General features: G+C 38.4%; 1 protein-coding gene across 1 annotated transcript; it reads left to right on the forward strand.

The window, feature by feature from the left end:
* Positions 1–848: 848 nt before the first annotated feature.
* On the forward strand, positions 849–15,504 carry UFM1 (ubiquitin fold modifier 1). Its single transcript, XM_082784427.1, has 6 exons — positions 849–925; positions 1,023–1,079; positions 1,394–1,451; positions 8,239–8,278; positions 8,684–8,716; positions 13,654–15,504. Coding segments are annotated over exons 1-6 (258 nt in total). The 5' UTR covers positions 849–923; the 3' UTR covers positions 13,722–15,504.
* Positions 15,505–16,108: the final 604 nt, after the last annotated feature.

Below are 16,108 nucleotides of genomic sequence, written 5' to 3' on the forward strand. Positions count from 1 at the left end.
GTTGCACTGAGGTGGGGGTTGGTCTATTCTCCTACATGCCTAGTGACAGGACGCGGGGGAATGGGCTAAATTTGTGCCAGGAGAGGTTTAGGTTGAATATTAGGAAGAACTTCTTTATCAAAAGGGTTGTTAGGCATTGGAATGAGCTGTCCAGAGAAGTGTTTGAGTCACCATCCCTGGAGGTCTTTAAAAGGCATCTTCCAACTTAGATGATTCTGTGATTCTGTGGCAAGCGCCTCAGTCCACGCTGAAGGCTCCTTCCTGCAAAAGGTGAAAATATGAGAGCTGTGTGACCAAACGTTTTCTGCAATGGTAGCACTGACACAGCAAGTGCTGGAAACTCAGCCATCCCCTGTGTTAACAGATGAACTCGCCTTAAAGACAAGCGTTACCTTCCCTTATTGTCTGCTAACCCCACTGCATCTTTGAACAATCTCATTCAGCTTTCAACATGGCCTGTCAAAAGCCACAAAGAAAATCGAAAAGCGCTGTTTTTCTGCTATATACATATCCCTTGGTGTCCAAACACAACTTCAACTCCTACGTCCAGCCTGTGTGACAGACAGGGGTATGACAGGACGAGAACCTCGATGAACCAGTGCTCCCCCCCCACCCCCTCCATTTTCCCTCAGCGGCGCGCCCAGCCCTGGGTCCTCCCTGCCCGGCGGAACAGCCGCGGCTGCTGCCTCACTAGAAAACCTCAACATTCTCCTCCGATTCACCTCGTTCTCCCTCATCCCCTCCCCTTTCAGCGACGGTAGGCAGTCAGGACCGAAAACTCTCTCTCTCTCCCCTAGGAGGGCATTTTTAACGCTTCTCGTTCGCTCAGGCGCTCGGCGGGCGGATCGGGAGGAGGCAGGAGCCGTGGAGGCCCCCAGCGTGAGGCGAGTGGCGGCTGACGTGGCGGCGGCGCTGGGAGCAGGATGTGAGTGAGGGACAGGGAGGGGGGCAGCCCCCTCACAGCCCCCTCACAGTTGTATCCCCGCAGCCCTAACCTCTTCTTCTCTCTTCCTTCTCCCCAGGTCGAAAGTCACCTTTAAAGTGACGCTCACCTCGGACCCGCGGCTGCCCTACAAAGTGTGAGTGCCGGGCCGGGGCCGTGGGGGTTGTGGTGTCGCAGGAAGCCGTGGAAGCCGGTGGCAGCGTGAGCAGACACGGGCCAGAGCTGTGTGGTGTTTTGGTTTTATTTTATTTCATCGTCTTGGCAGATGAGCACGTGTGTTTGCCTTGTAGGCTTTGATCTAGACCGCGTACCATACATGCACATCCTGGGTTTGACTAGTATTAGCACTAGTCAAAGTGACGCTGTACACAGTAGTTTAATAACACGTAGAAATAGGTGTTCCTGTGTGTGTTATCAGTCACATAGCCTATATTTAAATTGTCATTTCAGGTTAAGTGTGCCTGAAAGCACACCTTTCACAGCTGTCTTGAAGTTTGCTGCAGAAGAAGTAAGTAGAAAGTTACAGCCCTTTTTAATTTTTTGAATGTTTCTGAAAGCAATTCTTAACTGTGGAATACAGTGCTTAATTTGGCACAGAAAATGCTGCCATTAGATATGAATGGATACTTGCTTTAGTCATGGCAGTGGATCTCAAAGCTTTTGGAATCCTCAATTCAGCAGCTCTTATGTAATTTGTGTGGCAGTAGCAGGGACAGACAGACTGCCTGGTCTTCTTCACATTTAAATTAATTTTGTATCAATAGTATAAAAATTTATGGTAGTGAACAGAATTACAAGTTATTGCTATTGCATGTTTAGTATTTTAAGTTACTTATGTAAAGTAACCAGAATATTTTCCATTTTTCTAAAAAAGAAAACTCTTTACTGGAACTGAATGTGAAAAGACTTGTAATTTCTGATTATGGAAGGCTTTGAGGTTAGGCATATGGGCTAGATTCAAAAAATTTGCTTAAGTGAGACTTGCATTCTTAGCTTTTGAGCATTGGTCTTTCACATGGAATCCAAAATTCAGAAATACATGCCTAAATTGCCTATGTGCAGTATTTGAGGTGTATCCTGTTTGTTTTAGATTAAACATGCAAAGATTAAGAGATGTCCATTTGGAAGTAAATGGTAAAGTGAAGTTGTCAGAAACATGATGGCTTTTTTTTGTCAAGTCAGCAAAAAGATATAGCTGAGAGTCTGCTCCTGCAGTCCCCACGATGACTTCTAAAAGCTTAGGAAATATTGGAATTCTTAAAATGTTTCTTGTCAAAGTATTGGAATTCTAATAAAAAAATAGGATAGTGGACAATGTGTCTTGAGTCTCTTGATGCTAGTGTTGTACCGCTATGTGACAGAAGTTCTTAGCAGAAACAGTTTATGTGGGGATAAAAAGGTTTGTGGGTTGTTTATTTGATGTGACATTACGTTAGCAGTAACGTACAGAATAATAAACGCGTTTAAATACACTTGCTGACTTAATGTCTTTTGTTTCTTTTCCAATTTGTTTTTATTTGAACAAATGCAGCAGTGCCCACGAAACCCATACATGGAGGCCTAGACTGAAAAGTCCAGCAGTACACTGATGTGGGGTTTACACTAGCTGCGGGCTGTTCCCAAAAGGGACAGTCCTGTTCCTCTTCCGTTCTTTGTTACAGATTCCTGTCGCCTCACACATCCCAGGTTGAGGTCTGATTGAATTGAATACTGAGTTGTTCAAACTGGATCATTAATTAAAGAGTCTTTTTTTGACATTTCTTTGTTTTATCAGCTAGTGAGCTTTATTTTCTGGCTGTGCAAGGCTCACTTCAACCACCAACGTCTACAGGTAGTTCAAGCTGGCATAAAGTGACATAGCTTTCAGAAACAACCCTGGCTGCTGCTTCCTTCTGTTCCCTCACCCCTTGAATGTACTGCCCAAATAACTGGCAGAGTTATTAAAGATACAGTGTGGGTTCAGACTAAGCCTTTTTTTTTTTTTTTTTTTGCTGGATTGCTCTTCACATGTGTAATCTGGAAAAACACTGTAGATGCCCGATACAAATGCTACAAATAAGGGAACAAGGAAGACTGGTGTGGGACTGAGAATAGTTGGAGACTACAGGAAAGAGGTGCCACGTGTTAGGAGGGTTGCCCTTAAACCTGTAAATTCATGTAACCGGATGTTAGATGAAACTGTAATAGTGTGATGATAACATCCTCTGTAAGGATTTAGAAAAGAATTAATTACTTAAACATTCCCATTTAACTAAACCATTTTTTTAGTTGATGCAAGGAATTTGAGGGAGTTTCGCTGGTTGACCTCAGACCACTGTGGTTCAGCACCATTTTATAGAATAATTATAGACACTTGTGGAGGCACACAAGAAAGATAGATAATATGTGATGGAATGTAAAAGTGCCCAGTATGGTTAATGCTTACAAGGGTAATTCCATTAAATGCTTATGTAACAAACATATTTTTAAAAGAAAATACAAAGAATGTTTTATTTCTCCCTGGAAACAGTGTGAAGCACTTTTTGTATTAGCCTGTGTTGGTGTTAAATAGAAATTAATAACATGAACATCTGCTTGATTTGTCAGAATATGAAACTTCTAGTTGTTATTTCTGATGCCTTTCTGAAGCCTTTCACATCTATGTGAGACAGGGCAGAACATAATGCTTTGTAAACAGACAAAAACGAAAATTAGCTTCATTCTTGTAGAAGAGTCTACTTTCATCATTCATGAACTTGGCATTGAAAAGATTTAAATTGAAATTATCCTGTGTATTGTGATTCATATACCAGTTTCATAGCACATTATACTAAACATAGAAAGAAAAGATCGAACTGTAGCCCCAGATTCTGAATGAAGATGGTTGTCAGTCTCCAAGGGAAGTACATTATCTCCTGAATGACCAAAGCTTTGAGGGCAGAAAAGGATTTAAGTTTGGACTGTTCAGCCTTGGCCGGTTTTCTGCTGAGATGTTTTTCAGTGTCTCAGTTCAGCCAGATGACAACCAGAATTCCTCTGGAGCAACCTACCGTAGCCATGATGTAGAATATTCCTCATATTTACCAAGTTTCAATCATAGGTTATTTTTTTTTTTTAATTTCTTTTTTTTTTTTTTTTTTTTCCCCAAATTCCTTTCATTGCCCAAGGCAAGATGTATTCCTTCCCCCTTGGAAATGACTGAAATGCATAATGGAGATTTTTTGTGTGTCATTTCTAGCACATCACGTAACAAAGACTGGCAGAACTGGAAATGAAAAAACTGGATCATTAAATGGGAAGGTCTAATGAGGTCTTAATTGTTTGCAGCAGTCAGCCCTTCCCGATACATACATTTGACTGCAGTAGATTGGATGATGCAAATTTATCTTGTTCCTTATTTTTTTCTCTGATGGGCTGTTAAAAAAAAAAAATGCAGAGTATTGGGAACACTGTTCTCTTTAGCTTTTATATATCTGCAGTTCTTTCCGCAGTTGTCAGAGTTCACAGTGACGGTGCTTATGTTCTCATTTACAGCCTGTGGTATCAATAGTACTAGTAGTTAGAGCTACTTAGTACATATTTTGGGTATACATTTAAGGAATACTTACACAGCATCTCTTACCTTTGTGGAATTGTTAGTCAAATTGTCATCCATTCCCAGTAAGCAAAGTTCAATTTTATTCTTTCATAACCATATATTTTTTGAAACTGTTTTGTTACTCTGACATCATGACACACTCATCTGCTGTTCATTGTGCAAAAAGAATGAGTTTATTGCTGTAAAGGATTTTTGGCATTTTAAAAAATAAGAAAGGGATATAATTGTTCGTATATGATTGTTTTCTTTAAGATTTTACCATAATTATTGAAATGTATTTCCTTGCATTGATTAAAAAAAAAAAAAAAAAAGTTTGGCAGCCTCAGTTATCAATTCATAAGGTGTTTGAGGCAAAGAAGCTGTTTTTGTAAAGCGTGTGTGTTTCGGGCTGGATGTTTCCTACTTGGGTTTCAAAAAAAGCTGGGGATTATCTGCTGAACACAAAATTTGTTTGTTACTTGAGTATCCATCTGACTTTGTGTTATACAAAGCCTTACATTTTCAGCATGGGAAACATTCTTACCAGACACAGGAAGGACTTTTGATTTAAGCTCCAACAGAATATTAAAATGTAGTGTTGAACCAAATTACGTGTAATGACTTCCAGTATAGTTTAGTTCCATTTCTATATTGTGGTGATTTTCATGTGCTGAGGATGTAGCTGACAACTATTCCTGTTTGGCCCAGTATTTCAGGCTAAGATAAAGGAAGTGAAGTGTTTCATTCTCCTCTAACACAATGTAATATGAAGCAGTAAGAGAACCTTAACTAGTCATTCACTGGCTGACTGCCTCGCAGTTCTCGTGTGCACCTAGGGTATAAACATCAGATAGATTCTGATACCGAAAAACAAAATGTCAGAAAATGAGTGCAAATGTCCAGCCTCCTGTGAATGATCCATCCCTTTCACGCATCGTGTAACAGAAGAGACAGGGAAGAAATGAGAAAAAATGCTTAAGATACTGGAAATTACTTTTTTCTTTTTTTTCTCAGATGATGTAGGGGGAAAGATCTACAAAATCACTTAGTTAAAATGGAAACATTGAAAAATAACCAAAGTATTAAGCTAAGGATACATTTGCTGCTTTTTAATTTTGTGTTTTAATCCTTTACTTTTTGAGTTGGAAGTGGCCTCATTTCAGGAGGTGGGACATTAATTTATCTTACTACATAAAAAAAGAAAACAAACAAAAAAACAAAGCCTGCTCCTTAGACTGCTAAATCAAGATTCCCAAAGTTGGTAAGGTTGAGAATGAAGGCTTTATCCTGCTTCATCATATGATAGGTCTGCATGTTCTTGTTCAGGCTGGGATGGAGTTGACTTACCCCACAGCAGCCCATGTAGCGCTGTGCTCTGCACCTTTAGCTGGAACAGCTCTGATATCGCAACAGTGTTTGGTCTATTGCTGCATCAAGGCTGTCTCACCAACCTTCCCATCCCCTGACCCCAAAAGCCAATGGGCAGGAGGTGGGGAGGGGGATATTGCTGGGACAGCTGACCCAAACTCCTTAAAGGGATATTCCATACCATATGATGTTACATTCAGAAACAAAACTTGAAGGAGGAAGGAGCTCCCATTACGAAAGCTAACAATCACTGCATGTACGGAGATCCAGCTTCCCAAGAAGTGGCTGAACGTTTCTTGTGGATGGGAAGCAGAGAATAATTTTTTCTCCTTTTGCTTCTGAATGACCTTTGCTTTTCTTACATTAAACTGCTCCTATCTCAAACCTGTAAATGTTTTTTTTCCTCATCTCATTTACTCCCACTTCATCCTGCCAAGGAGGGGGGAGCAAGAGAGCGGCTGCGTAGTGCTTAGCTGCTGTCAGTGTCCAACCACAACAATGCATTAGCTATTATGAAATGGCATATTGTTCTTTTACGTTCTTACTATGAAATACGTAGCTCCCAGTTTATCAACTCACTTTTGAATCCTTTCTTTGAAGAGAAATTCTTCCGCTCCCCATGGCGTTTCTACAGTGACCTTGGTACCTAATTTGTCTTTTGCGAAAATTACAGTTTTCATGCTACCTTGCAAGATGCATAGGTGACAGGATTTACCTGCTATGGATACAAAGCTAAGAGATACTAAGTTAAAAATAAAAAGGCTAATTTGGTGTGTCTGGAGATTAAAAAAGAGACATTTTTTCAATATATTAATAATTATGTGCTGTATTAAAGCATGGTTTCCATTAGCTCTAGCTGTTGCTGTTAGTGCATGGAGTTTCTGCAAATCAGACCTCATAATTTTGAGTTGAACAATTAGAAAATAAGGAAAGTGTAATTAGTGAATGCCATTTAAAGGCCTGGCTGAATTGACTTGTTAAGCATATGGGAGTTTGTAATTATTAGAGGAAAGCATTCAGTGTTAGGTAGGATTCGTAATGAGCTTTCCTTTTTCTTGCATAAGAAAAGTGCTTTCTGAGGAGGTTTGACTGATTTATTTTACCTAGGGGGTTGTTAATTGAGCTCAGTACAAAGGTAGCCCTTGGTCCTCAGAACAGCCAAGTAGTACTGATTGGCTTACACTCACGCTGCCTACCCCTCCGTCCTGTGTAGTCCAACCACATTAAGCAGTGGAAGGATGTTTATCTGGGCCTTGTCTGACTCCATGTAGTCACAGAAATAGGTCCTGAGAAATAATTAGTTTGGGCTTCTCCAGAAGTTTAGATCTTCTGAAATAATTCCCAGTCTGTGTATATTGCAGCCTCATCTGTGCAGGGATTTTCAAATTGTGAGACTGACTGCATGTGATGCGTATAGGGGTGGGTATCGTGGGGACGTGACTGGGTACAAAGCCTGCTGGGGCTGATGTCAGAAATCTGAGGGAGACAGATCTGATGCAGTGCTCTTAGTGCATCCTTTTGTAAGCGTATCCTGGAGTAAATTCTTGGAGCAGTGCGGTTGGAGAGTACCAAACCGAGCCAGGGAGAAAGCTAGGAAGTAGGTTAAAATGAAGCAAGATGAGCTAAAGCTAACTTTGGTTTCCCAATCATTCTCTGTCAGGTAAACAAGAGGTTCACATGATCATTCATCATGATCTTCATGATGGTGCTACCAAGCACTCAGAATTTATTAATTTATTTGCGTGATAAAAGATACTCTCCCAAAGCAAATTGTATGTGTGTATCCGATGCAACCTTCCCCCTCCCCATAGTATATAATGTCTTTACACTAGCTCTTATTCGGGTCCTGTAAATGACAAGCACACCAGTATGAAGTCAGTATTCCGATGAATATAGATGAATATATAAACATGTTTTGGGTTCAAGATTTGATGTTGTCAAATTTTATTCCAGAAAATTTGAACATGTATATTCTTTGTCACTTTTTTAAAAGAAAAGTATTGCTTGCTGAGCATCTGACATGATGTAATAACTATGCTTCTTAGAAGTTTATTTCCATGCATGTTTTAGGTGTTACTAAATGGTATAATCAGAACTAATACTCCTTGACTTTTAAATTTTATCTAGTGAGTAATAATAATTGGATTTCACTTTTTTTGATATTGCAAATTACTTATTCTGTAGTGAGGTGTCTAATTGACTTAAATTGTAAACCTTTATTTTGCTGTATCTATAAATGTGACGGGAATCTTTTCTCATAATTCTTTCGTAACTGAACCAACTAAAATGATAATTGCTTTGAATATTCCCATATATTTTCTGGATTAAATATGTCTTTTACATTATCTTGGTCTACTCTAATTTCTTTCAGTTCAAAGTTCCTGCAGCAACAAGTGCCATTATAACAAATGGTAAGTATATAGTTTTTATATCATAGTTTCAGTTACAGGGTATTGATAAAAGCAGAAACATCTTTTCTTTCATAAACTGTAGAGACTGCAAACTAAACTTAATATTGCAGCATTATTGTTATTACTTATGCATGGGTGAAGGTAATAAACTACTAATATTATTCATTGAAGTGGTTTTGTCCTAACACGTAGTTTTGATTGCCTATGCTGAAGATTTCTTGTTAATTCCTGTGATAAGACTTTTTTGATTATAAGAAATAGCTGCTTGAAGTACTGATGTGCTAAATATATATTGCTTGCTATATTACATTTTTGAGCTGAAAGTTTAGTGTAATAAGCTGTGTTATTTGTATTTTCACCTTCCTCTCTGTTTTTGTCTTTTTCTGTTTTAACATTTTTTTCTAGATGGAATAGGAATTAACCCTGCACAGACAGCAGGTAAGTTACTATTTAATTCGTCTAGTTTTAAAAAAAAAAAAAAAAAGTTAATTTTCTGTTAAATTAATGCATAGCACTCTGGGTTGATTTTTATATCTTAGGTTTTGATTTCTTAAATAGGAAAAGAATTATCAGTAGTTGGAAACTACAGTCAGTGTTGTGAGGAAAAGGTTACATCCACATAACTATTGTTCATGTTATTTAGTTTGCGAAAGCATAAGGCACTGCTGATCTTTAAGACCTAGCTATTTAGTGCAGTCTAAAAGAGCAATGTTGTTTTACTTGTTACTAAAATATCATGTAATAGTTGTATTTTTCCCCACCCTATACCTAGTCTAGTATTTGCTATTTCAGTAGCCATTCTGGTAAGTTATGTTTAGAAAGTAATACTTAGTTTTAGAGCAGGAACTGCAGGCACTTTGGAAATCACATCTTCAAGAAGATAGAATCATTTTGCAGATAGCCTTCTTGTTCTCACCAAGTGATTCCAAGTGAGAAGTCTCTGATTTCAACTGCGGAGGCTTGCTGTGAGTTAAGAGTTTGCCTCTGTCACAGGGGCATAGAATAGGGATATAGAATTCTTCCCCATCACCTCCCGAAATGCATGGAGAGATAGTACAGATCTTGAATTGGCCTAATTGGAAATAATAGCCTGCTGTCCAGAAGCTGGCTTCTGTGGACTTGTACTTGGAAAGTTACATTTCTAAATTAATTTGGAAAGTATTACAATAACCTAATCTAGACCCATTTGAGATGAGAGTTCACTGGAGTGGGATATCTTGCTAGGGTCATAACTTTCTACTAAAAATAATAAAAATGCCTTTGGTGCTTCTTGAACACAGTCATCCAGAGGAAACTGTGAATCTGATTTGACTCCTGCTTGCAAATGTGATGCGCAGTTGATGGAGAGTTCATGGCTGCTGCTTTTTCTTGCATGAAATCTTTGCCAGATTTTGTTCATTTATGCTCTCCGTCTGTCATGTGTTATTGAAGATACCATACTTTTTTTTTTTTTTTTCAGATCTAAAGAGAATGAGAAAGTGAGGTATTATTAGTATACTTAGCAATGTAAGATAAACAGTATAAAGTAAAACCTTGCAGAGCATGTAGTATGTGATAGAAGAGCAATTGCGTGGTATTAATTTGGAGAATTTACTGGAGTTGTAAAAGGAACCACTTAAGCATAGCGACCCACTTCTGAGGTCTACAATTGCATCGACAACTTCTGAAAATGAAAATCAAGAGAGCATCAAGTCAGCACCACAGGAGGTTTCTGTCCTCCCAGGGCTTGCCTTAAGACACCCGCATTATGCTTTGACAGATGTACTGCCTCAGGCAGACTCTTGAGCTGCTGCTGTCCTCATTATGATCATATGACCTTAAAAGTATCTTAAAAACAGATGATAAGGCTGACAATATAGTTTAGCTACTAGATCATTACCCACATGTACAAGCACATTTTCACATGACGACTAAAGAGCATTTATGCAAAACAGTAAAGTCAGTTGTTTAAGTTAACGTATACTTATGGTGTTGCTCTTCTAACAAGTATACTTTCATTTTGTATTATGTATCCCAAAATAGTTGTAGGTTAATCCTTCAAAGTAAATCAGTTTGGGACGACTTTACTCCTGAATGAAAACGTCCATATGGACATTTATCATGCTTGCAGCTATGCACATTTAATTCACAGCTCTAATAGCTTTGCTAATTGCTTTGCAAAGTTTGCTATGTTCTTATAAATGTTCACAAATTACTCAGTGGTAATACAAAACAGCATTTCAAAGTTCAGTTTCAAGTAAATGAAAAGCATCTAGATGCAAAATATTTTCATCCTGGTCTTTATCTTATGTGCAAACATAAGATTAGGCTGAAGGATATTGTATGTATATATATATGTATATATTTTAAACAAAGAAGGTACCACTCACCATTACAATGCTGTGTGGTGTTGCTTTAAACTGAAAGAAAGGAGCATGGGGGAGAAGACCAGTAAATCAAGGAACAAAATCCCATCCAAAGTTTACAAGTAAACATAGATAACTTAAATACAACCTTATGTTCAGCCTTAGTAATTGACACTTCAGAAAATAATAAGTAGGTTAGAACTTAATGGTTTTTTTTTTCATATTATTTGAGTTCCTGTAGATTGAACAGTTACTTTAGTCTTCAAAAACTTGCCAAAACAAGATGATCTAGGAATAAAATCTTAGTAATCCTTGGGGATTTCAGAGGTTTTGTCCTTTTCCACCAGTTCCCAACCTTTCTAATCAAAAGCAGTCCTCAGGTATAACTTTCATTCTCCCTGTGTGATTCCATGGAGCAGGGGAAATGAAAGTTGAAAAAGCTAGGCTTAACACTTAATTCCTGTATTGATTTCAATTTGAAATCCTTGATAGTTTGGGGAATAGTATGCCATAACTTTAATAAACCCAGTGTAATATTAATGATGGAAGCAGACTAAGAGGTGGGGTGAGCTGCTGTCTGCATGAGATGCAGCTGTGTCCTGTTTTAAAACTTCAGATTATGATTGTGATCGCAACATGAATTCTTTTCATCAAGATTGATAAGCTTAGTTATCTGTTTTGCTGGTGTGAGAGATTTTTGTTTAGAGCGGTTTTGAAAAACACTTGAAACACTGAAAGAGAATGCAGTCATTGGTCTCAGCCAGCACGGGTTCATGAGGGGAAAGTCCTCTTTAATGAGCTTAATTGCCTTTTATGACAAAGTCATCCATCTGGCTGACCAACAGAAGCCAGAAGTAAGTTTTTTCAATTTCAGCAAGTTTGTGATACTGTTTCTCACTGTATCTTTCTAACAAAATGTCCAGCCTGCAACTAGACAAGTACATAATACAGTGGGTGAGCAATTGGCTGACAGGTCAGGTCCAAAGGGTTACAGTAAATGGGGTTACAACAGGCAGCCAGCCAGTCACTGGTGGGGTTCTGCTGGGCTCCATTTCAGGGCCAGTTCTCTTCAGTGGTTCTGTAAATGAACTGGATGCAGGGCTGTCTGCGAACTTACCTAGTGTGTATTCCAATACGAAACTAGGAGGAGCTGTTGACTCGCTTGAGTATAGAGGGGCCTTGCAGAGAGGTATTGACAAATCAGAGGGCTGGGCAATCACCCACTGCATGAAGTTTAACAAGAGCAAGTGTCAGATTGTGTGCCTGGGATGGGGCAACCCTAGATATACATACAGACTGGGGGGTGTGAGGCTGGAAAACAGCCCTGTATAAGGGGATCTGGGAGTTCTGGTCCCAGCAAGCTGAACACAAGCCAGCAGCGTGCCCTGGCAGCCAGGAGGGCCAACCATACCCTGGGGTGCACCAGGCCCAGCACTGCCAGCCGGGCGAGGAAAGGGATTGTCCTGCAGCACTGTGTGCAGCTCTGGTTGCCACGGTGTAAGGAGGGCACAAAGCTGTCAGTGCCCAGAGGAGCGGCTGAGGTCCCTGGGTTTGCTCAGCCCCGAGCAGAGCAGGCTGAGGGGAGGCCTCATGGCGGCCTGCAGCTCCCTCACGAGGGGAGCGGAGGGGCAGGCGCTGAGCTCTGCTCTCTGGGGACAGCGACAGGACCCGAGGGAACGGCATGGAGCTGGGACAGGGGAGGGTCAGGATGGGGGTTAGGGAAAGGGTCTGCACCCAGAGGGTGCTCAGGCACTGGGACAGGCTTCCCAGGGAAGTGGTCACAGCACTGAGCCTGCCAGAGTTAAAGAAGTGTTAGGACAACACTCTCAGATGCATGGTCTCATTTTTGGGTTGTGCTGTGAGGAAGCAGGATTGGACTTGGTGATCGTTGTGGGTCCCTTCCAGCTCAGGATATCCTATGATTCAGTGATGATTATTCATCTCTTCTGTATGTGGTCTCAGCATATTATCTAAAAATAGAATATCTTCCAATAACACGTTCTTTTGAATGGGTTTTCTGGTACTCGTTATGTTGAATAGGTAGAAAATTTAAATCCTTATTCATGTGCCAGAAGAGTGAAGTCCAAAAAAGAGAAGCTTTGTTCCAACATGCTACTAATGAACAAATGCTAAATGTATTAATATTTTTTATGAGCACACTCTACATCCATGAAATAACATGCTTGAGAAATAAATGTAATTACTGTGTTTTTACAAGTCAGCGTGAAGATTGAATAGGAATAGGTATATATTATTAATACCTTTTATTGTATTGTGTACAGTCTTCTTCATGCAGTAGCACAATGAAGTTTAAAAAAAGAAGTGTAAGTCCAAATAGTAATTATAGAATGCATCATGTTTAGCAATGTGATTTCATTCGCAAATGTTGCGTTTAATAGAGTAAAGCAGTAGTGACAATCCTGAATAGCCATCCAAGTATTAAAAACTCTCATATTGTGTTCTCCTAAAAATCTATTATGATCAGGACTATATAGTAATAAATAATAAGTTGAAGAATTTTTGATGCTACACTGAGACTGACTTATGTTTGGATATGTAGAGAGCCTTCCCAAAAGAAAAATGTAGTCGGGATTCTGAAGTTTTTGTTAAGTACCGAACCAAGGAGAGAACATGAATGAAAACATGCATGAGTGACCTCAAGATAAAATAGTTTTAATAAACTAGAACTTGACTTCCTGGCCTTGAAAATATTCTGGCATATAAGTGAAATCAGACATGCAGGTATGGAAATGCAAAGTTTGAAAGGCTGTAACTTGCAAGTTTTATTATATGACTTTGAGTCTGGTGTTTTTACTTCAAAGTACATGTTGTTTGGACAGGGATGGCGTGGGAGGGATAAGACAGAATTCTGTGGAAAAATAAAAAAATACATTTTTCTGGTGTGAGAGAAATTACTACAAAGATGTTTGTTAAGCACTGTAATTATATTATTCTCCTTTAAAAGGGCATGCTTGTTTAGGTAACATTTGATTTGTTTGGTGACATGTTCTTTTTTGTTTGTTTGTTTAGGAAATGTATTTCTAAAGCATGGTTCAGATCTACGGATTATTCCCAGAGATCGAGTTGGAAGTTCTTAATGTCTACTGGAAACTTTTTGAATAAGTGACGTTGCTGTGCAGCAAAGGTCTATTTATTTTGGAACTCCACAGTGCAACTCATCAATTGGCCTTCCTTAAAAATATCAAAAATGACTTCCCAGGATTTGATCTTTTCTGACACAAAAATAAGATTTAATTTCCTTGTTAAAATACATGAAATCATGCACTGATTCTTTCTTCACTAGTATACCTAATGGGCTGATTCCATATTACGTTCTTGAAAGAAAGATGGACCTCTGTAACGGTGTTACTGAAACTGCAAGGGCAAACACTTAGCCACGATCAGTAGATATTTAAAGTATTTTATATACTGTTGGACCTGCTGTATGAAAGGGAGACTTCACGATATTGGTACAGAAAAATTGTTCCTACTGAGTGCTAGAAAGTTTTTTTTTCTTAAAATTCCACATTTGGAACAGTTTTCCCATGGTCCAAGTGTTTAGCTCAAATAGAAGGGAGATTTCAGTGGATTATTACTGAAATAAATAAATAAATGCCAAATGTTCCAAAGCAATTGTAAGATTTAATTGCTGAAAATACTTTAGATAAAAGAGAAAACAGAGGTATTGAAATGTTAAAACTTTATTTGATGTTTTGTGAAGTTAAATTCAGTTTCAGAGAATTTGTGAGACATAATCTCAAATAAAGTGCCATCATCTGGGAAGGACTGCAGCATAATTTGTGAATGTTCTGGTCAAATAAGTCATTCCTTTTTCAGTAAATATTGGTTCTTCGCAAAAGTCTTGTTTTGCTTCTGTGTATTACAAAGGAAGTTGTAGAATGCATTGAAATGTTTGTGTTTGGGTAACTTCTTGTTTATAAATTGCCTGAGGTAAACTATCAGTCATGGATTTTAATTAGAGAAGTTGCTGCTTTTCTTGAGCTATTAATACTACTTTGTGATTTGATCTATTTGGCCAAATCATTTGGCCCTGTTACATTATATGTGTCTTACTGAGTTTACAGAAAGTTGAACAATGGGCAATGTAGCACTGGATTAAATGAGGATTGTCTGAAATACATCTTTGATGTGCAGAAGGACGTTCAGATTATGTTTCAAATAGTGTAGAAGTACAAAATGCCCTTATGAGAGGGTATGAATTAAGTGTATAGAGGAAAACTCTTCTGAAAGTGGTATTTGACTGTAAACATATTCAACTCTAAGATGAATTGTAAATTTATGGATTTTCCTTTATTTTAATAAACAACAATATGAAAAAAATGCAAATATCCCTTTCTCATTTTCTTTAGATTCTGATGATAATTACAAATGGTGCCCTTTGACATCTTAATCAACATAATCTGAGATTCATTTGAAGCCAACATATTCTTATGCAGAATTCTACAGAACACTGATTTTAAGGGCAGAGTCCATAGTTTCAATTATCTAATGTAACAATATAATTAGAATGAGCTAAGTTAATAGCTTGTAATTTTTCTCTGCCGGTCTGTTGACCAAATACCTGAAAAACACCTTACAGTAGAATGTAACAAAAATCAAAGCTTTCTTTCCGGTCTCAAGGTGCAATACAGTTTTCAAAAAGCCATCATGACCTTTTCAGATGCAATTTGAAGCTAAGATGCATTCGTGTTCTTGTAAAGGAAGGCTAGGTAAAAATATCTCAGATGATGTCTAGCATTTGTTATGCTGTTACTTGGGTAATAGCACAGATAGCATAAAGTATTTGTTTGCCATACGGTGTTGCAAGCAGTTTGTATAATATGCAAATGATCTGTCCACTTGGAACAATAAATGATCTTTGTAATACTTTCTGCGTTCATGACACCTTTGTCTCAATATGGTCTCTAAAACCTGAATGTAACTTTTTAGTTTGGTCAATTTGCTTGGTATTAGCAGTAGAGTGTACTTGGTAGGCATTTGCGAGTTGATTTGATGTTTGCAAGTTCATTTTGTTGTGTCTAAATCATAATTGACACATTGTGTAGCAAAATAAAAGTTTAGAACCAGACTTCATAGGCCTAGGGAATCTTCAGAAGATTTTGAAAATAATGCTGTACTCCCAGACTTGCAGTGTTTGGTCAAACCTTACTTCAAGATGTACTTCAGAAATCAGCACTGCCTGGAGTATAGTCTTGGGCTCTGATTGTAACTTGACTGATGTTAAATGAGAGACTTCTGTCATTTGTCTCTGTTTCACTTTGTTGTTTCTTTGCTGAAGGCATGAAGGCAATTTAGAGGGTATTTTTTCCTCTATTTTACATTTGTAAAGGTACGGCTGGTTTATGTTACAAAGATATTCTGTGAAAATTTTTGGCAGAATCCTTGAGCATTAATGTGGAAAGTCTCACCAAAACTCCCAGAGAGTTATCGTTATTCTTGTGGTTTACAAAATATTCTAGAAGAC

This window comes from Aythya marila (assembly GCF_965140915.1).
Source record: "Aythya marila genome assembly, chromosome: 1".
Taxonomy (NCBI): Eukaryota; Metazoa; Chordata; class Aves; order Anseriformes; family Anatidae; genus Aythya; species Aythya marila.